The 20,684-nt window shown below is 40.5% G+C and overlaps 1 protein-coding gene across 1 annotated transcript; it reads right to left on the reverse strand.

Annotated features, from left to right (window-relative positions):
• Positions 1 to 7,733: 7,733 nt before the first annotated feature.
• RCVRN (recoverin) lies at positions 7,734 to 18,775 on the reverse strand. Its single transcript, XM_043999728.1, has 3 exons — positions 18,395 to 18,775; positions 13,445 to 13,556; positions 7,734 to 7,849 (listed from the first exon to the last, which is right to left on the reverse strand). The coding sequence occupies exons 1-3, from the start codon at positions 18,773 to 18,775 to the stop codon at positions 7,734 to 7,736; spliced, it is 609 nt and encodes a 202-aa protein (XP_043855663.1).
• Positions 18,776 to 20,684: the final 1,909 nt, after the last annotated feature.

Here is a 20,684-nt window from a genome sequence, read left to right on the forward strand (position 1 = left end):
TCTTAGACTATGCTATGTTCAATCATTTCCCAAATAGATTCACATGGTTCTTTCCCCAGAAAAAATATTTCATTTTTTTTCTTAAGAATCTTGACTGTTTGTTCCTCCAATTGAATTTTGTTATATTTCTAAATGTTCTAAACTAATCTTTTAGTAGTTCAACTGGTATGGAAATGAATAAATAAATTTATTTAGGTAACATAATTTTTATTATATTGGTTTGGTCTACCCTTGAACAATTAATATTTTTGCAGTTAATTAAATCTGTCTTTAATAATAATAACTAACATTTACAAATCACTTACTATGTGCTAGGCATTACGCTAAGTGTTTTATAAATATTATCATATTTGATCCCCACAACAACTCTGGGAGATAGGTGCTATTGCTATTCTCATTTTGCAGATAAGGAAACCGAGGCAAACAGAGGTTAAGTGACTTCATATAACAAGGAAGTGTCTAGGGCTGGATTTGAACTCAGATTTCCCTGATTCCAGACCCAGCACTATCCACTATACCATTTGAATGCCCCACTTCTGTAAAGTGTTTTATAGTTACATGCCTATATAGTGTGTCCCCAAAGTCTTAGTGGAGCTTTTAGCTTTAATAACTTTAAAGCTTTATGTTGCATGTTAGGTAGAGTCACAAGTATTTTGTATATTCTGTAGCTATTTTGAATGGAATTTTTCCCATTTTTTCTTACTGAGTTTTGAGGGTAATATACAGAGATACTAATTATTTGTGTGGACTTATTTTATGTCCTACAACTTTGCTAGTTATGAATTCTTTGAAGTTATGAATTGTTTCAATTAATTTTTAATTGACTCTCTGGCGTTCTCTAAAACCATCTGTGAAAAAACAATAATTTTGTTTCTTCATTGTCTATGTTTATTTCTTCAATTTTTCTTGTTTTATTGCTCTAAAGATGTAGTTCTATTACTATTTCAAATAGTAGTAAACATCCTTGCCTTATCCCTGATTTCTCAAGTTATTGAGTGTTCTGTTTTGGCTTACCCTTACTTCAAGCTCCCTGGTCTTATTACATAGTTATATTCCCTAAGTCTGGTCTATGGGTTGAATCCATGTTCCTGTTCCCAGGTCAAAGTGATTAAGTTTGTCCTTGGTCTGAATTCCCTGCTTTGGAATTCAGGTCCCAGACTCCTTTACTTAACTGTTATGTGGATAAGTGATTAAGCAATCTTTTTTTTGGCCCCAGAAGGATGATGAGTAGTGAGTGGAAATTGCAATCAGACTTTTGTTTTAATGCACTGAAAAAATTTTCCTCAAATTAAAGTTTCCCCACCCCTGTCCCTAACTCCTTCCCCCCCCTCCCCGCCCCCCCCCCCAGCTATGTTAAGGTTGAATGAATTCTTTTGGACTCTTATCTAACCCTGGTCAGGAACAACTGAATTATGTAAATTGTTTTGAGGTTTGGATAAGCCTGAAGAAAGCATTTACTGTCACCGGAGGGAGAAAAGTAGAGATAGGGACCTCGGTTCTGCATTCCTGCTGCTTAGGCAAAAGTCCTGGTCTCCTAGTCATAATATAGACTTAGGGAGGGGCAGCTAGGTGGCGCAGTGGATAGAGCACTGGCCCTGGATTCAGGAGGACCTGAGTTCAAATCTAGCCTCAGACACTTAACACTTACTAGCTGTGTGACCCTGGGCAAGTCACTTAACCCCAATTTCCCCGCAAAAAAACCAAAAACAATATAGACTTAGGGAGATTTAGAACATCAATAGTCCAGAACAAAAACATGGATCTTACAAACAAGCCAGTTTTTTTGAGGGGAGATCATCATAAAATGAAGAGCAATCAAGGGAAATGATGGAATCAGGTCCCTTGGGCTTCTGGGTGGAATTGGAAATCCCACTGAGGGGATAGAGTGTTCTCTCCCAAACCAGTATAGGGTTTTTATCTGGGTCTAGCAGGGGGGACGGAGTAAGGAGTCTGAACTTTGGGACTGTTGTTGATTCACATTAGTGGAGTGAGGAGCCTAGAAAGGAGGGAAGAACCCTGGGGAATTAGTAGCTAGTTGATATTCAAACTCCTCACCGTCCAGAAAACGGGCTTTGGACTCAACTTTTCTCAGTAATTCCAAAAGACTCATGATGGAAAATGTTCTCCACATCCAGAGAAATAACTATGGGGTCTGAATGCAGATGGAGGCATACTATTTTCACTTTTTTAAATTTTATTTTATTTTTTCTATCTCTTGGTTTTCCCCTTTTGTTCTGATTTTCACTTATAATATGAATAATGTGGAAATATATTTAATATGTTTAACATGATTGTACTGTATAACCTATATCATATTTCTTGCTGTCTTAGGGAGGGAAGGGAGGGAAGTGAGGGATAGAAGGGAGTGAGAAAAATTTGCAATTCAAAATCTTACAAAAATGAATATTGAAAACTGTCTATGTATAATTGGGAAAAATAAAATACTATGAAGCAAAAAAAAGAGGGGCTTTGGACCTTTATTTCTGGTCTTATTCTGACAAAGTGACTCAAGGTTTTTAAGCTTCCTGGGGCTTTCTTTGTTTACTAGGTTAGGGAGGCTACTGTATCCTTTATACCCTGACATAGATATGGTTATACTTCATAGGCCAGCAAAGAGTCTCTTGGTCCTTGTATGTTCCATGTGCATGGAAAGCATTTTATCTATTAATGAACTTGGTTTTCAAACATAGGATAAAAGTAAGAGTTTTCTTCTGTGTTTCTTAAAAGTTAGTTCAGGGGCAGCTAGGTGGTGCAGTGGATAAAGCACCGGCCCTGGTGTCAGGAGTACCTGAGTTCAGATCTGGCCCCAGATACTTAACATTTACTAGCTGTGTGACCCTGGGCAAGTCATTTAACCCTAATTGCCTCACCAAAAAAAAAAAAAAAACGTTAGTTCAAGGAAGAAGAGGATAATCAAGGAAGAGGAGAGGAAGGGATCTGCGGTACATGAACATTTGTTCACTCCCCCAAATCAGTATCCTGCTTACTTGGGGATGATCAGGGCATTTTCCCCATTATTTTCTTAAATTGAAACAATCAACAAAAAGAATAAATTAAGCCGCGATTAAAGGCATTTGCTGATTTTCAAGGTGCTCACATTGAACAATTTAAGAATTGGCTCCCGTGAGCTGGTTTGAGCTGGCTCCAGCATAGCCCTGCTGGTAACCTAGGGAAAAATCTTCTCTGGTTTAATCCAAGTTTCTACATGTATAAAATAATGAGATAGTCTTGAAGATCCCTCCTAGTTAACATCTTCTGAATTCCATGAAACCTGTGATTATTATCCCATGGCTTGGCTTTGTAGATTGAAGTCAAGGTCAAGAGTGTTGAGGGTAGAGAAATTGGAGCAATTTAGGGGTAAAGAGAATGAAAGGGATGGTCCTAGGAATTGCAATTAAGGGTGGCTCTGTCCAGGGTCCTAGTATCACTTAATGATATAGTAGTGCATTGATTAAGAATGAGTGTTGTATGGATAGAGCACTGGCCCTGGAGTTAGGAATACCTGAGTTCAAATCCGGCCTCAGACACTTAACACTTACTAGCTGTGTGACCCTGGGCAAGTCACTTAACCCCAATTACCTCACTTAAAAAAAAAAAAGAATGAATGTTGTAGTGAATAAAATGCTGGAGTTGCAGTAAGGAAGATCTGAGTTCAAATTCTGCCTCAGACCCACTTATGTGACTTGGATAAGTCACTTATTCTCTCAGGGTCTTAGCTTTATTATTTGTAAAAGAAACAAGTTGGCATCAAAGGCTACTAAGATTCCTTTCAGCTTTAACTTTGTAGCCCTGTGGTCCTATAAAGAGGATAAGATTCAGTGACAAACTCTGTTTTGAGAAATTTTGTAATTAAAGCTAGAAATAGCATAGAATGATCTAATAAAGGACTGCTACCCCTCAGTACAGGCCATGCCATCTTTCCCTTCCTTCCCCATCAAGATCTCTGTCTCTTTATATCAGGGGGAAAATATGAGGAGGGGGGTATGAAGGAGGACTCTTGCCTCTCCTGGGATATCCCAGGGCTGAATTAGGGCCCAGTCAACACATCTGTCACCCTCAAATGGCCAGGCCATGTGGGTCTCTCCTCAGCAAGGACTTGCTTCTAATTTACCCATCAGAGGTAAGATAGTACCTGAAATAACACCTCTTAGTTGCCACTCTCACTGACCACGCCCAGAAGAGACCAGAGCTCACCAAAGCCCTCTCTATGTCTAGGCTAATATCACTAAAGGATGCTTTATTCTGGGTACACTGGTACACACAAGTATTACTGTGCAGTTCTGAAATGGCAGGTACCATCAAACCCTAGCATCCCTACTATCACATGCATCTCTAAACCTGCTGGGTTATTAAACAGTCTTTACCACTTTTCATGGCTCACAGTGAAATTTATACCTCCTGGTTACCAGTCCCCAGTGTTGCCTCTCTGGAATTCAAGTTAGTTTATAGTAGGCAACATAGTAGAGTAGAAAGAGGCCTGGGTTGGGAAATGAGGGATCGGAAATCTAGGTTCAAAAGATTTTAAAATGGAAAGAATCTTAGAAATTGGATCCCCTTTAGATGAGAAAGCTGAGTCTGGAGAGGAAAGATAATTGACTGAGATCATACAAGGCAGTAAATAGCAGGGTGTGTGTGTGTAGGATTCAAATCTAGGTGACCTGGCAAATCTAGGCCCCATTTCACTACCCAAGGCTCTACTGCTAATTGGCTATATGGCGTTGGGTAAGTCACTTCCTTCCCTGGGCCTCGGGTTTTTTATCTGTAAAATGACTGTAAAATGAGAGGATTGGGCAAGGTAATTCCTAAGCCAACCCTTTTTATGATCTATGGTTTGAATTATATACTCTAAGCAAAACTGTGGGGCAAAGGAGATTGGTTATCCCCAATTCTTCTTATCCTGCCTCTCTTGGAGCTAAATTCACCATCCTATTTTATAGCCCAATTCCCTCAGGGTTCTGTACTATCAGGCTGGATTAATTAGTTCATTAATCTTTGCCAATAGTGTGGAGAGACTTGGAGACAGGTGAGCTGGGTTAGAGGTATAGCTCTGCTACTTGCTAGCTGTTTAACCTTTGTTGTGTGAGCCACTTCATATCTGAGACTCATGTTTCCTCACCTATAAAATGGGAGTAAAAGTACTTAGACCATTGGCCTCACAGGGTGCTTGTGAGGATAGAAACTATGGACATGCCTTGATGTAAAGGGTCACATTAAAGTCAGATGTTTTTTTTGGCTTTTTGTTTCTATGCCTGACTGACTGGCATAGAATCAAACATAAATAGAAAAACTCTCTGGGTTGATATTAGTGGTGACTATGGCTCATTGTAAAAGGAGACTTTTCAGAATGCCAACGGTTAAGGAGGACAATGGTACAAGAATGACAAGGATCTTTCCTGAGTAAAACACAATGGAGTAAAGAAAGTTATGGGCTTGGAAACCTCAGTTCAAGTCTTAGCCCTGAACCTTACTCATTGTTAGAAGAGGGTTGGGGGGCAGCTAGATGGCGCAGTGGTTAAAGCACTGGCCCTGGATTCAGGAGTACCTGAGTTCAAATCCGGCCTCAGACACTTGACACTTACTAGCTGTGTGACCCTGGGCAAGTCACTTAACCCTCATTGTCCTGCCCCAAAACAAAAAATAGAAGAGGGTTGAAAATTAGATCCCTTCACCAGAGAATCGCTACATTTCAAAGTCAGAAGCAACCTCAGAGATCATATAGTCTAACCGACCCTTGAACAAGACCCCTCTCTGCAATCTTCCCCAAAAGTAGTCATCTAGTTTCTTCTTGAAGCTCTCTAGTGAAGTACCTCAGTTCACTTTTTGATAATTGTATTAGGATGGGCAGTTAGGTGGTGCAGTGGATAGAGCACACTGGGTTTGGAATTAGGAAGATTCACCTTCATGAGTTCAAATCTAGCCTCAAACATTTACTAGCTGTGTGACCCTGGACAAGTCACTTAACCCTGTTTGCTTTGGTTTCCTCATCTATAAAATGAACTGGAGAAGGAAATGGCAAACCAATCTAGTATCTTTGTCAAGAAAAACTCAAATGGGGTCTTGAAGAATTGGATATGACTGAAAAATGATTGAATAAAACTAATTATTAAGATGTTTTTCTTTGAACCAAAATTTGCTCTAAGTTCTGTTTTCTAGGAATGATTAGAATGAGTCTGATTCCTTTTCTCCACGATAGTTCTTCAAATGCTTGAAGACTCACAGGCAGCTAGGTAGTGCAGTGGTTGGAACAATGGATTTAGAGTTAGTGTTCAAGCAGCCTTAAACACTTCCTAGCTTTGAGACCCTGGGCAAGTCACTTAATCTCTATCTGCCTCATTTTCTTCATCTGTAAAATGGGGGTGATAGTTGCATCTAGCCACTAAGGTCCTTGTGAGAATGAAATATTTGTAAAGTGCTTTGTAGACCTTAAAGCCCCATACAAATGCTAGCAATAACAACAACAACAATAATAATTTGTAATCATTATTATGATGTCTCTGCTATGTCTCTTCTCCAGCCTAAACATCACCGGTTCCTACTACTGCTCCTTATATAGTATAAATGTCTGTTCCTTCACCATCCTGAGTCTCTTCCACTGGATGCTTTCCAACTTCATTTAAAAAATGCAGTCTCGGGGCAGCTAGGTGGCTCAGTGGATAGAGCACTGGCCCTGGATTGAGGAGGACCTGAGTTCAAATCTGGCCTCAGACACTTAACACTTACTAGCTGTGTGACCTTGGGCAAGTCACTTAACCCCAATTGCCTCACCAAAAAAAAAAATGCAGTCCCCTCAAACTGAATAGGATGCTTTAGGTTTTATTCTCTGACTTTCAAAGTAAGGATTACCAAATTTACAGGTATTTTCTAAAGTGAGCTGTATACCTTCAAGCAATTCATGGTCAAAAGAACTCTGGATTTGGAGTTAAAAGACCTGGGTTGGCATTTTGACTCTGCTACTTATTACCTCATGCAAATCTCTAGGCCTCAATTTTCTTATCTGTAAAGAAAGGGGATTTCAGTAGATGATCTTTAAAGTTCCTACAATTCTAAAGTCTTCAATTCTAAAGCTTCTTTCTCTAAGGAATGCAGCTGTAAATGCCTGGCAAAGACTCGGACATGTATGTGGGGTGCGGTGGTAAGGAAGATCAGGCGATTCTAGGCCTTGGCATCAGTGATAATGAAGTGGTAACAGCATGAAAACAATAAAACTTCTTTTTATGAATCCCATTTGTCTCAGAGCCTATTTGTTTTAAGATCCTGTGTCCCAGACCCTGGAGTCTCTGGTCAAATTTAAGCCTTACAGCTAGAAATCTTTTCTATTTCCAAGTCACCATCAGACTTTGCCCAGCTGGGTTCCCATCATCTCTCACATTTATTGGAACGTGCTGACACTGTAGACCCAAAGGAGATTACAGGAGGGTGACCTTCACACCTCTCTGAGCTCTATGTCCTAATACTGGGATTATCACTGACAAGCCTAAGGGGCAGGAGTGGGGGTTGGGACAGGAAAGGTTGATACCCCAGGAGACGAATTTGCCATTTACTAAAGATGCCTGATTCAGCAAGCAAGATGCGATGGTGCTTGGTCCAGGCGAGGAGGCTTCACCTCTGAACCTGATGATCCAAAAGGGAGGATGAGGATACAGGGAGACTTTCTCTGAATTTTTTGGAGGGGGATTGTGGAATAGAGGTAGCAGTGGGTGAGGTGGGGGCAGGGGGCATCTGGAGAGTTGGCATCAAGGCTTTTTATCCTTTAGCTTCTCCTTCACTTTTTGTGGCTCATACTGGATCAGTCGAAGAATTTCCTTATTAGCCAGAGTGCCTTCAATAAATTCTTCTTCTGTAAGTTTATCTGTGAGAAGGAGAAACAACACAGTGAGTCGGCTGCCTGGGGCTTTAGTTCTGGATCATCTCTGGGATGGATAATAATAACTCACACTGATATGTGAGTTATGGTTAGGGATATATGGTTACAGTACATTTTATAGAAATTATCTCATTTCATGTTCACAGCAAATTGATGGAGTAAGCAGGGCAGGTCCCTGTTTTATAGAAGAGAAAATTGAAGCTTAGAGAAATGAATTGAACAAATACTGGGGCAAACAGGCCAGGGAACACATCTTCAGTGTTATCTGCTCACTACTCTCATTCTTGATCCCTGACTTCTCAAACTCTTGACCTTTCCTGCCTAACTTTGTAGGTATGGGGCTGCTAGGTGGCATATTGGATAGAGCACTGGCCCTGAAATTGGGAGGACCTGAGTTCAAATGTGACTTCAGACACTTACTAGCTATGTGACCCTGGGCAAGTCACTTAACCCTGATTGCCTTAAACATCCAGGGCTATCTCCAGTCATCCTGGTCTATATCTTACCACTGCACCTAGATGGCTCTGGACAAGAGAGTGAGTTTGGTGACTTTGCATGATCCTACCTCACTTAAATCCAATTCACTACAAGTCATGCATGACATCACCTGTTGATGTCATGACCCTCTTGGAGAATGAAGAACAACAACAAACCTATAGGACATGCCTGCTTGCCCTACTTAATTTTTTTATTTATTCATTCAATATTTATTGAGCAACTGCTATATACAAAGAACTCTGCTATCAGAGGATATAAAGGTGGTCTCTGTTCTCAGAGATCTTAGAACCTAGTATGGGGGTGGGGCAGTTAGGTAGTGTGGTGGATAGAACACTGGCCTTAGAGTGAGGAGGACCTGAGTTCAAATTTGACCTCCGATACTTACTAGCAGTATGATCCTGGGCAAATCATTTAATCCCAATTATCTCTAAATAAATAAATAAACTAGTGTCAGAGGATAAAACAAGCACATTGCTCAGGGCTACTTAATACAGGATAACATAGCGATTTGAAATTGAGGACTTGAATACCAGTTCCCATTTTAATTCCAGCTACTTTCTCCTTGTGTGATTTTGGACAAGTAACTTCTTTTTTTTTTTTTCCACTTAATTTCTTCAGGCCTCAGGTTTCTTAGTTAGAAAGAAACAACTGAGTGTGATAACCTCTAAGGTCTCTTCCAGCTCTAGATCATTTATTAATAAACATGAAGACCCCCAGGTTACACTGAAAGTAAGCTACAAGGTCAGGATACAAAGCCAGTCTCCTGAATGGGCAAGTTCAGTATTTTTCTCATATATTGCTCTTCCCCTCTGATAAGGGGGCGGAAGGAATAAGTGTTTATGTAGTGCCTACTATGTGCCAGCATAGTGTGCAAAGCAATTTACAAATATTATCTTACCTGATCCTCACAACAACCCCGTGAGGGTTTACAGTGGAGGAAACTAAGGCTAACAGAGGTTAAGTGATTTGCCCAAGGAGGCTGCTAAGGTGGCTCAGTGTATTGAGAGCTGGGCCTGGAGTCAGGAAGACCTGAATTCAAATCTGACCTCAAGCACTTACTAACTGCATAACCCTGGGCAAGTCCCTTAACCTCTGTTTGCCTAGGAGGCAGCTGGGTAGCTCAGTGGAGAATGCTGAACCTGGAGTTAGAAAGATCCCAGTTTAATAGCTATGTGACCCTAGGCAAGTAAGTCATTTAGCCTCTGTTGGCCATAATCCACTGGAGAAGGAAATGGCAAACCACTCCTGTATCTCTGCCAAGAAAACTCCATATGGGGTCATGAAGAGTTGGACACAAACGAATAACAGCAACAATCTCCTGATTTCAGGGCCAATGCTCTATCCACCTCATCACCTTGCTGCCCAATAATAGCTGATAAAAGGTGTTACTGGGTACAAGAAATCAGACAATACTTGGAAAGAAGTATCAGTCTCAATTGCTGGCTCCTCTCTCATCAACTAGGATCTGAGAAATGGGAGAGCTCACTCAAAACATCGGTTAAGTATGTCAACTTGGAAAGAATTTTCTAGTGGAGTACCCAAGGGATCTATTCTTGGCTTCGTGCTGTCTATTTTTAAAAGTTAGACTTATCTAAAGTATAAAGTTTTGAAGTATGATTTGTTTAAAGGCATAGGTGGTATACTTATCAAATTTACAGATGACACAGAGTTCAGAGAGATAGCTAATCCAGCACTTAGGCATTCGGCACCGGGCCAGGCACAGAGAAGGCCCGTAGTAAAATGTTTACTAATTGACCAGATTACAGAATTAATATACAAAAAAGATCTTGCTAGACTAGAACATAGGAATGATTCAAAGGAAGATGAAATTTAATAGGACTAAATGTGGGCTCCAAAATTGTCTTTATAGGGACAAGACAGGCAGGGGGAGGAATATGAGTGACTAAGAAGAGAGCAGTTTGTGGGGGAAAAAATGTGAAAGCTGTAGTGGAAGGTAAGAGTCAACTGTGTGATGATGGCCAAAAAGTGAATCCAATCTTGGGCTGCATTAAGTGAGGCTTTGCTTTGTGTAATGGAATAAGAGGAATATGAGGTGATAATTCTTCTGTGCTCTACTCCGATCAGACCTCAGAGTCTGGAGGATTGTGTTCAGTTCTGGAAACCACAAAATCCATCGGTAAGTTCAGGAATGTCCAGGGGAGGGCAAAGGAGTTGTTGAAAGGCTTTGGGTCTGTGCCGTTTGAGGATCTTTTAAAGGAACTGGAGATATTTTGCCTGGAGAAGTACTGGAAAGGTATTAAGTGGAGAAGGCATGGCATTCATTTTGTTTGGCCCCAGATAACAGAATCAGGAAGCAATGAGGGAAGTTGCAAAGAGTCCAATTTTGGCTCAATGTTAGGGAAAAACTTCCTAACAATTAACACTATCCAAATATGGAACAGACTACTCTGGGAGGTAATGGATTCCTCCTAATGGAGGTTTTCTAGCAGAAATAGGATGACAATTGGTCCCATATGTTGTAACAGGGATTTTTTTTTGAGGGGGGAGGGGGAATGGATTGGATTTAATGGCTGCTAAGATCTTCTTCAGGTATAAAATCCTGTGATTTCATGATCAGTCCATTTAATAGGGAGATTTTTTTCACTCTTCTACTCTACACAACCAACCCTTGTTTTTGAGCGTGCCTCACTCTGCCATCTTGCTACCATTCAGTTCCAGAGAACAGCTTCCCCTAAGTTCTATGTGGAATCAGTCTTTCTCAGGAAGCAGGGAACTCAGTCCTATAGAGTTTCTTTCTTGTCATGTCAATCCTGCCCATTTCCTTGACTTTACCTATGAGTTATCAGTGTCATATTTATTCTTTGCAAATATATTTATTAACTGGAGGATTTCCATTGGTCTGGTTGGGCTGTGAACCTGCTAGGTGGTTTTAGCTCAGGAGTGTGCTGCAACCACCTCAAGATTATTAAATTATTAAATTGGAAATCTGCAAATGCTACAAATCAAGGCTTGTGCTAGGCTAAAAACGAGTTCTTGCCCCAGCTATTAAATTAGAGCTTGATTCGTTGCTTTGCTCATTGTCTAGATTTAAGAAAGTAATGGAGAAAATGCTTATAATGTTGATTAAACTTAAAAGTTTGTTGTGTGCGTATTTTTTTAGTGGAGAGTTGGTTGTTAAAAATTTACAATAATAACACTACCTTAATCTCACCTACATTAAGGTTTAGAAAAGAAGATGAAATAAATAGATTCAAGTCCCAACTATTTCACCTTGGGCAAATCATTTGAATTCTCTGGGCGTCAGTTCCCTTAACTGTAAAATGAGAATTATAGATTTAAAAATTAAACTTCCAGTAAGTATCATGATGTGAAAGGTTCCAGCCAAGCCCAGCTCTCCTGCGAAGCATCTATTAACTTTGAAGAAGTTAATGAGTTAGAGCTGAATGGAACTTTAGAGGTCATCTAGTCCAAACTCTTCATCTTACAGTGAGGAAACAGAGGCCCATGGAGGTTAAATGACTTGCCCAAAGTCACACAGGTGGCAGAGTGAGGTCCTCTAAATCCACATTTTCCATTGAACCATGTAGCAAGAATCCATAATATAATTTTAACACCCCAACTCTAATATTCTAGTTATCTCTAGGTCTATAGGTGATAAAATTTCCATCTGTCCAACAACACCTGCCTTTAGCATAGGCCCAAAAGTGACTGAAGTTCCTACTATTGGAGTTTTTATTTTGGGTCACAGAATTAACTCCAGAAGATCCCTTATACTTATTTTATCTTAAAGAAAAAGCATATTAATCCATTTATCATGTTGCAAACCATATCCTTTCACTGCAGTAACTTCACATTTAGCTAAGAGCTATTTTTCAGATTAGTTCTAATCAAAAAAAGAGAGAAGTACATTTTGATATGAAGATGTCCAAAGTTGTTTGGAATCTGAGGCACTGTCTAGGGTTGAAGTGCCATAATGGAGACCTTGGGGGTCAGGAAACAATCTGAATGCACTGAGCACATGGGGATGATGCTAAATTGAAAAGAGCAAAAGAGAAATGAAAAGGAAATATGATAATTATGATGGACACTATGATGATGGTAGCAGGAGGAATAAGGATAGTGGTGGTAATGATACTTATGGTAGAGGTAGTAGTGATGGTTACAGTGATGATAATGGTGGGTTGTGCTGGTGATGCTTATGATGGATAGTAGTGGTCATGGTAGTGATGGTGATGATGGTGGGTGATGGTAGTTGTAGTGATGACGATGGTGATGGGGATGGATGGCTAGTTGTGGGATAGTAATGGTGAAATTGGTGGTAATGGTGGTGGTGACAATGATGATGTACCCTTACTGTTTGTTAGAGGATCATGGTTAGGATGTCTCGATGTGTTTTACTTTTCTCTTTTAGAATGTAAGTTTAAGAAGTGGAGTATGTTGGGAGAAGTAGGTTGACCAACCCCAGTAGCTTCTCTGCAAAACAAAACCTCATTTATTTAGACTCCGCTTATCTGAAATCAGTGACAATTAATCCTTGTGCTAGGCTGAAAACTAATCCTTGTCCTAGCCATGCAAAAATAATTTGAAGTTGAATAGAATAAGCAAAGAAATAGACAAACTGAAACCTCAACAAATTTAAGAGAATGTCAGATCAAACCATGCCCACTTTTGTGTAAATAAGTGATAAATGATTCTTGTCCAAACCAAAAGGTAGACTTCAAACCTGACAATATTTTGTTAGTTGATTTGAAAGTAATAAATCTGAATTACTTCAAAAAATTCTATAAACAAGATTTCTTACTCATTTAGACTGGTTTTCTTCTTAATCAACCCAACTTACTGAGGTTTTATGCTATGTAGAAAAATGTACCCTGTTCCCCATAACATTTAAATGAAGAATACACCCATAGGCTATATGCCTCTATGACCAAAGTACTTTAAGATTCCATTACTTCTATTCATAGCTCTAGAAATGCCATGATGAGGATTCCCAAGTCTTTTTCCTCCCCAGGGCATTATATATAAGAGCCAGTTCTTTATTCCCTATCAGATCCTGTTGTGATTGTGCAGAGATAACTACAAATGAGAAAAAGGAAAAACTAGAAGAAAAACTGGTTTCACCGTCATCTTTCTTTCCAAAGAAGGACCAGATCTTCGAAGCTCTCTTTTCAGGGGTGTTTTCATCTTCTGGAAGATGCTTCAGGTCATCAGGATGGATCATTTTGAAAATGGCCTGTATGAAATGGTACAGGGAAGCAGAGCCTAGAGTTAGTCATGCATTCAACAAATTGGTGTGAATAAGGATGGACCTATTCCTCACATGAGAAAATCTCATGAAAAACCAGAAATGGGAATTGAGGACCACCATACTTCAAGCTCAATCTGGGTTCTAGTCCTGGCTCACCCAGTAACTTCCTGTGTGGTATAAGGCAAGTCACTTTACCTTTCTGGTTTCACTTTCCTCCTTTATAAAATAAGAGGATTGACTTAGATAATTCCCAATGTCCCTCAGGCATTATATGGCTTTCTAAATGGTGCCTATGACAGAAAGGCCCTCAAATTAAATGAAATACAAGACAACTTTTCAAATGCAGAACTAGATTAATTCCCCAAAAACTATCAATGCAATTTCACCCAATCAAGTGGAAATTCCTATGTTCAAGTCATAATACAAATAAGAGATGAGTGTAGGCTGGATGGAGACATTTATGTGAATTGGAGGTTTTCTATTTGCTTCATGGAATCTAGCTCTTGATTAGCTCCATGCAATGTCTCAGCCCCGATCCTAAAGAGGAGCCCCTGTGTTGGAACAATACATTGGCCTTAAAGAGTTTACTAACCAAGCATGTGACTCAGGCTCAGGCTTAGGTGGTAAATGGGACTGGCTTCAGTGATCAAGGTAAGTCTTATGTTGTCTACTTTCTGCTCAAATCGTACACAGAATCATACCATTTAGATCTGAAAGCAGCCTAGAGACTTTTTGTTGTTCAGTTGTATCTGACTCTCCGTTACCCTATCCGGGGTTTTCTTGGCAAAGATACTGGAGTGGTTTGCCATTTCCTTCTCCAGTGGATTAAGGCAAACAGAGGTTAAGTGCCTTGCCCAGGGTCTAACAGGTAGTGAGTGTTTGAGCCCAGATTTGAACTCAGGTATTCTTGATTCCAGGCCCAGCACCCTATCTGCTGCTTGCAACCTAGCTGCCTCCAGAGATTTTTACAGCCTCTCATTTTACAGAGGAGAAGAATAAGTTTTGGAGAGGTTAAATGATTTGTCCAGGTCACACACATATTAAGGAGTAGAGTTAGGATTTGAACCCAGGTCCATTAGCTCTAAATCAAATGTTCTTGCTATTATACCATACTGCCTCTTGGGTCCTCAGTCTGGGGGCATCAATCTATACAGTGTGGTGATCAAGATTGGGAGTAAGAGGATTGCCTAGTTTGAATGCAGTGGCTTCCTATTCTTCTCCCTCCCATCATCCCTTAACCCTTTGACAAAGTATAACATTGGGCACAATGTGGTTATAAAATATAATCTCTCTGAGCCTTATTCTCTTCCTCTGTAAAATATGGAAGTGAAGCTGCCTTACTCATTCAATTTTTCTATTATTCTATGAACTCTAGAAGAATTCCAGAATGTCTTCATCCAACTAGGGCAAATCTAGACTAGAGTGGTTACACCAGGACTAATTTGGACCTGGAGTGTGTATACCAGGGCAGCTCTGGATCATAGGAGGTCCTTTAGGCCTATTGTAGTTTTTGTTGATTGATTGAAGGGCAATGAGGGTCAAGTGACCTGCCCAGGGTCACACAGCTAGTAAGTGTCAAGTGTCTGAGGCTGGATTTGAACTCAGGTCCTCCTGAATCCAGGGCCGGTGCTCTACCCACTGTGCCACCTATCTGCCGCCCGTCTTAGTTTTTAAAGACATTCCTGGGACAGGCTGGAGGCCTGCATATGCCTCTCCTGGATGCAAGGGTATGAAATAAAAAATGTTCTACTTCTCCTCTAGTTCTTGGTTAAACTTCCTGGCTTGGAGATAAGGACAGCATACCAGGGTCTTCTAGTGCCTCCCTTGTTCCCCATCCTTTACCCCAGCCTGCCAATGGAACATAGCAATACTAACTGTACTGTATGTCTAGAGAAATTTTGAAATTGGTAAATTCTTTCCTGAACCCAAGAAGGACGAGAGAATCTGATTTATTTTCCTCTAGTTCCCAGTATTTCCTGAATGTGAAATAGGTTGAGGATATCTTTGACTGAACAGTGGGGAAAAGGGGGGCACTGAATGATATACGAAGGAGCAGCAAGGACCCTGTGGCATAAGTCTTGGTGCCTTCAATACCCAGGCCCACCATTTCCTTTTCCATTTGGCTTGAAGAGGTAGGGATCTTGCAAAATGAAGTGAGCAGAGCTTCTCTAGGAGAAAAGATGTGAATTTTGGATAACATCCCAGCTTTTCTCTGGCCCCAACTCTGACTTAAAATCATAGAACCATAGCATGATAGCAGGAACAGAGGGATCTTTGTTTACATAGTAGGAAACTGAGGCCCAGTTTGGGGCTGCAAGTTGCATTTGTAAAATTTCACAGTGAGTTAGTGTCAGAGCCAAGGCTAGAATATAGGTATTCAAGTGTCTACTTCAAGCCAATGCTCTTTGTATTATTGTGCTATTTACTACTTATTTCTATAATCCTATAACTTAAAAAGTAACATTTAATGATTTCTACCCACCACCCCAGGCCTTCCTTATCTCCTTCCACCTCCTTTCTTCCCTTACGCCAGGGAGCACCCACATCCCCTCAAAGAAGCCTCTAAACCCAATAAGGGGAACCCCCATGAGGCATCTCTAGAGCTTTAAGGACTTGGCAGATGTTTGGTTAAGTAATCACCATAGATTATCTTTGGTCCCCTTCCCACAACCAGTATGAAACTGTGTTTTCTTAAGGAAGACACAAGTCAATCACAGCCACTCCAGTCTATAGTGAACCTGTGAATGTAGTCCATTCATCGCATTCTGTGTGCATGGTAAAAGAATTTTCCAAATAAACGTCCAATTAAAAATGGATGGGGGGGCAGCTAGGTGGTGCAATGTACAAAGCATCAACCCTGGATTCAGGAGGACCTGAGTTCAAATCCAACCTCAGATACTTGACGCTAGCTGTGTGACCCTGGACAAGTCACTTAACCCTCATTGGCCCGGCCCCCCCAAATGTATGCAGACTTTGTCTAGGGAAGTACTCGTATTTGTTCATAATTTTCTAGTTCATATTAAAAACAATTTAAAGAAATGTACATAGAAGCATGTGTAATCTTAAAACAAATAATTAGCACATGTATAACCTAGAACAGATTGCTTGCTGTCTTGGTGATGGAGGAGAAGAGGGAGGAAGAGAGAAAAATTTGGAACTCAAAATCTTAAAAAAAAAATGAATGTTGAAATCTATCTTTACATGGAATTGGAAAAAAAAATACTATTTACATTAAGAAAGAAAAAAAACCCACCAAATAATCACTCCTTGCCCTCCCTGCTCAAATCCATAATAAGAATAGAATTAGAATACAAAACCTTTGCAAAAGGCCAATCACCGGTGGGAGAGGAAGGGAGGGGAGATCCTAGGAGCATAGATTTAGACTTAGAAAGGGACCTTAAAGGTCATCTAGTTCAGCCTCCTTATTTTATAGAAGAGGAAACCGAGGAAGAAAAGATTAAAAGACAAAGTACAAAAGAACAAAGAAGCTTAAAAATGGGAAATATAAAGACTGTAGGAGACAACAGTTATTATAGATATAAATGACTGTCTTTGATGTCTACACACAACATCAGAACTGAAAGGGACCTCAAAAGTCATCTAGTTCAACTCTCCTCCAATCCCTGCTTCCCTACAATTGACTGGATTGACACTGCTGGTTTTTAAGTAGGAGAACTGAGACTAGAACCTGAGCTGCCTAACTTAGTTCTACACTTTTCAAACAGTGTCTATTTAAAGCTCATTATAAAATTTGAATTTGTTATATTTGCATTTTTAAAGAAAATGTATTCAAATATTAGAAAATGCCAAGAGCCTTCCCTTGTAGCAGGTGAACTTTCTCTTAAGACCATAGGAAAAATACCTATTGCATGATTGTGTTTAATACATTAGAAATGTCACTTTTTCTGTGTTCTGCATGCTGTATGGATAGAGGTCATATGAGAAACTTTGTCTCTTGGCAATATTTTTCCTTCCTAAATATTAAATATGAAAGCATATATGGCAAAATTATTTATTATAGCTAGCATTAGGCAGCTAGGTGGCACAGTGGATAGAGTGCCATCTGAAGTCAGGAAGACTCATCTTCCTGAGTTTAAATCTGGACTCAGACACTTACTAGCTGTGTAATTTTGGGCAAAGTTACTTAACCCTGTTTGCCTCAGTTTCCTCATCTGTAAAATGAACTGAAGAAGAAAATAGTATGCCGCTCCAGTATCTTTTCCAAGAAAACCTCCTAAATGGGGTCACTAGGAGTCAGACACAACTGAAACAACTGAACAAGAGCAATTTGGGGTTATGAAAAAAGGCTTAATTGTCTCTTCTTTGATTTCACCCTTCATCCCAGAGAGTATCACAAACCCTCAGGTACTCTGGAATAACATCCATGACTTTCTTTAATATATACCAAACTCAAAATAGTTCTGTAGCCAAATTAGTTTGGGAAAAAGCATAAAGAATACCATTTAAATCACTTCATGACGATCATAGAGAGAAAGCAGATGTTTATCAAACAAACCCACCCAGACCCTGCCTAGGTTATCGCTGAACAAGGACCTGGGTGCAATGGGAGCCAGTGTTTTATTGGTCTGGAAATCAGGATACCTAGTTCTTAGTCCCTGCTCTGCAACTAACTAGCTCCAGCCAACTCTCTTTCCCCCTCTAAACTTATTTCCTCCTTTGTAAAAGGAGGGGGCTACATGACTTCTAAGGTCCCTTCCAGCTCTGGCTCCATAAGGCCAAAAATCTGTGATTTCTATGCCATTGGATCCACCATGTCCTGGCCAACCAATGATGGGGGAGGGGGGGGAGGAGATAGACTGTACCATGACGATCTCAAGCACTTCATTTTTGCTGATGGCACCATTGCCATCTATGTCGTAGAGGGAAAACGCCCATTCCAGTTTCTGGTTGGTTTTGCCAGCTGTGGTCATGTGGAGTGCAATGATATATTCCTTAAAGTCCAGAGTCCCATCACTGTTTGTGTCGAAGCTGCGGAACACATGCTGGGCATAGGCCTTCGGGTCTGCATCTGGGAAGAATTTGGAGTAGATGCTCTCAAACTCCTGTTTTGTTATCCTGCCACTGGGGCACTCCTTCAGGAAGGACTGGTACCAGGCACATAGTTCCTCCTCTTTGTATTTGGTATTCAGCTGCAGCTCCTCCAAGATCTCTTTGGACAGGGAACCACTTTTGCTGTTTCCCATGGATGAGTGAGGTTAGGTACCAGACAAGCAGTAAATGCTAAGTGGTAGCTAGCCTCCTGTCTCTGTACTAAGGCTGTTTTGACACAGGGTCCAAGGTTTTCAAACTGAGACAAAGCCTGTGGGGGATTAGAGGGATTAGTGGTCATTACTAATCTGATTGCCACTTCTCTGCCCCTTGTACTAATAGGAGGTACTGTGAATTCTCTTCTGGCTTAGAAATGGTGTCCCCTGAGCCCTATCCCTTCCATCACGATCTCTTAGGGGCTCAGAATGTCAAGGTTAATTCTTATTTTAAGAAAAGAAAGTGAGCTTTTAATGAAGCTTTGCAAAGGGAGGTTTCTTTGTTGTATAGTATAGAAAACATGCATCCCCTTTAATCTTCCCTTTTGATGTTCTGTGTTGGTGGCATCCGCATATTACCCTGAAGGGTCCATGAGGGCATGGAATGAGTCTTACCTAAACTGTGTATTTCTTTCAAAGACTCTCATAGTCCCCTGCTCACAGTGGGCAATTGCCATTTCCTCTTAGCTTTACTTCTTTCCTTGTCTGTTCCTTTTCCAGACACTCCAAGACCCTAATATACACTGACCTGTCATTATCTTTTGCCTGTAAACTTCCTCTACAAATTCATCATTAATGGAGCAAATAAGTTTCCCACACTTGCTGTTCTCCATGGTCATTCTTAAAATCACGTATGATCAGAGCTGTAGAACAACTGATTTAATCCACCTCATTTTATTTTTGAAGAAATTGATGGTCAATGAGGTGAAGGGACTTTGCCAATGTCACAGTGAGAGAGGCAAAGTTAGAACTAGGACCTGGGTTCCCCTGCCCCAAAGTGGGCAGAGGTAGTCGGCCTTCTGGCAGCACCCTCCACATACACATCCTTGCTGACTGCTGTCCAAAATTCTTTTTAAAAAGTTTTTCAGGGGGGAAGCTAGATGGCACAGTGGTTAAAGCGCTGGCCCTGGATTCAGGAGTACCTGAGTTCAAATCAGGCCTCAGACACTTGACACTTACTAGCTGTGTGACCCTGGGCAAGTCACTTAACCCCTGTTGCCTTGCAAAAAACCAAAAACCAAAAACCAAAACCAAAACCAAACAAAACAAAAAAAGTTTTTCATCTTTGATGAAATATGCGATAAACCTAGAAAAGCTCTCACAATGAGATATTAATATCTTATATTAGTCATTTTTCAGCCAGTAGAGAGATAGGGTCAGAGATAAAGCAAGAAGGGACATAGCATGTGAATTCAAAGTACCTTTGGTGTGAGAAGAGAATAAAAGAGGGTAAAGTGGAGGCTGGGGTCCCCCAAGGGTTATAATTTTGTCTAGAGCTTTTTTGAGAATGTGTCTCCCTATGTTGCCCAGACTGGAAATATAGTGGCTGCTCATCGTTGACCCTGTAGCTGATCCCCTCCAAAGCTTTCATCTGCTTCATTCCTGACCTGGGTCAATTCTTCCCCTTCCCTACAAGCAACCTGATGGCTACTTCACTTGTAGGGCTCACCATATTGGAATCAGCCTTAGTGAGGAGACTCTATCAGCTGGCTTGAGCCATATTCCAGCTCACAGCTCCTAAAATCAAGTGATCCACCAACTTTAATCTCCCCAGTTGCAGGTAGTTTTTACTGGTGTGTGCCATTATGCTCAGTAATGGTCTTGTTGATCAATCTTATATGTTAATAAATCAATCAACAAGCATTCATCAAACACCTACTGTGTGCCACATATTGTACTGGGGTTACAAAGAAAAAAAATTAAACAGTAGCTTCCCTTAGAAGGATTCTATGGGAGGAGGCAACATGTGAACATATGAGTCCAGCCATACCCTTAAATATACCCATGGGGGATGTGAGAATCTGACTTTATGTGGAAGAGTTTCATTTAATATCACTACTTCTTCAAC

The sequence above is a fragment of the Dromiciops gliroides genome, chromosome 4 (assembly GCF_019393635.1).
Source record: "Dromiciops gliroides isolate mDroGli1 chromosome 4, mDroGli1.pri, whole genome shotgun sequence".
Classification (NCBI taxonomy): Eukaryota; Metazoa; Chordata; class Mammalia; order Microbiotheria; family Microbiotheriidae; genus Dromiciops; species Dromiciops gliroides.

Coding starts and splice junctions, on each gene's coding strand:
- RCVRN (XM_043999728.1), bottom strand. CDS start 18,775: ATGGGAAACAGCAAAAGTGGTTCCCTGTCCAAAGAGATCTTGGAGGAG. Junction 13,557..18,394: donor AAGTGCTTGAGATCGTCATG/GTACAGTCTATC, acceptor CATTTCATACAG/GCCATTTTCAAAATGATCCA. Junction 7,850..13,444: donor CTTTGGAAAGAAAGATGACG/GTGAAACCAGTT, acceptor TCCTTCTCACAG/ATAAACTTACAGAAGAAGAA.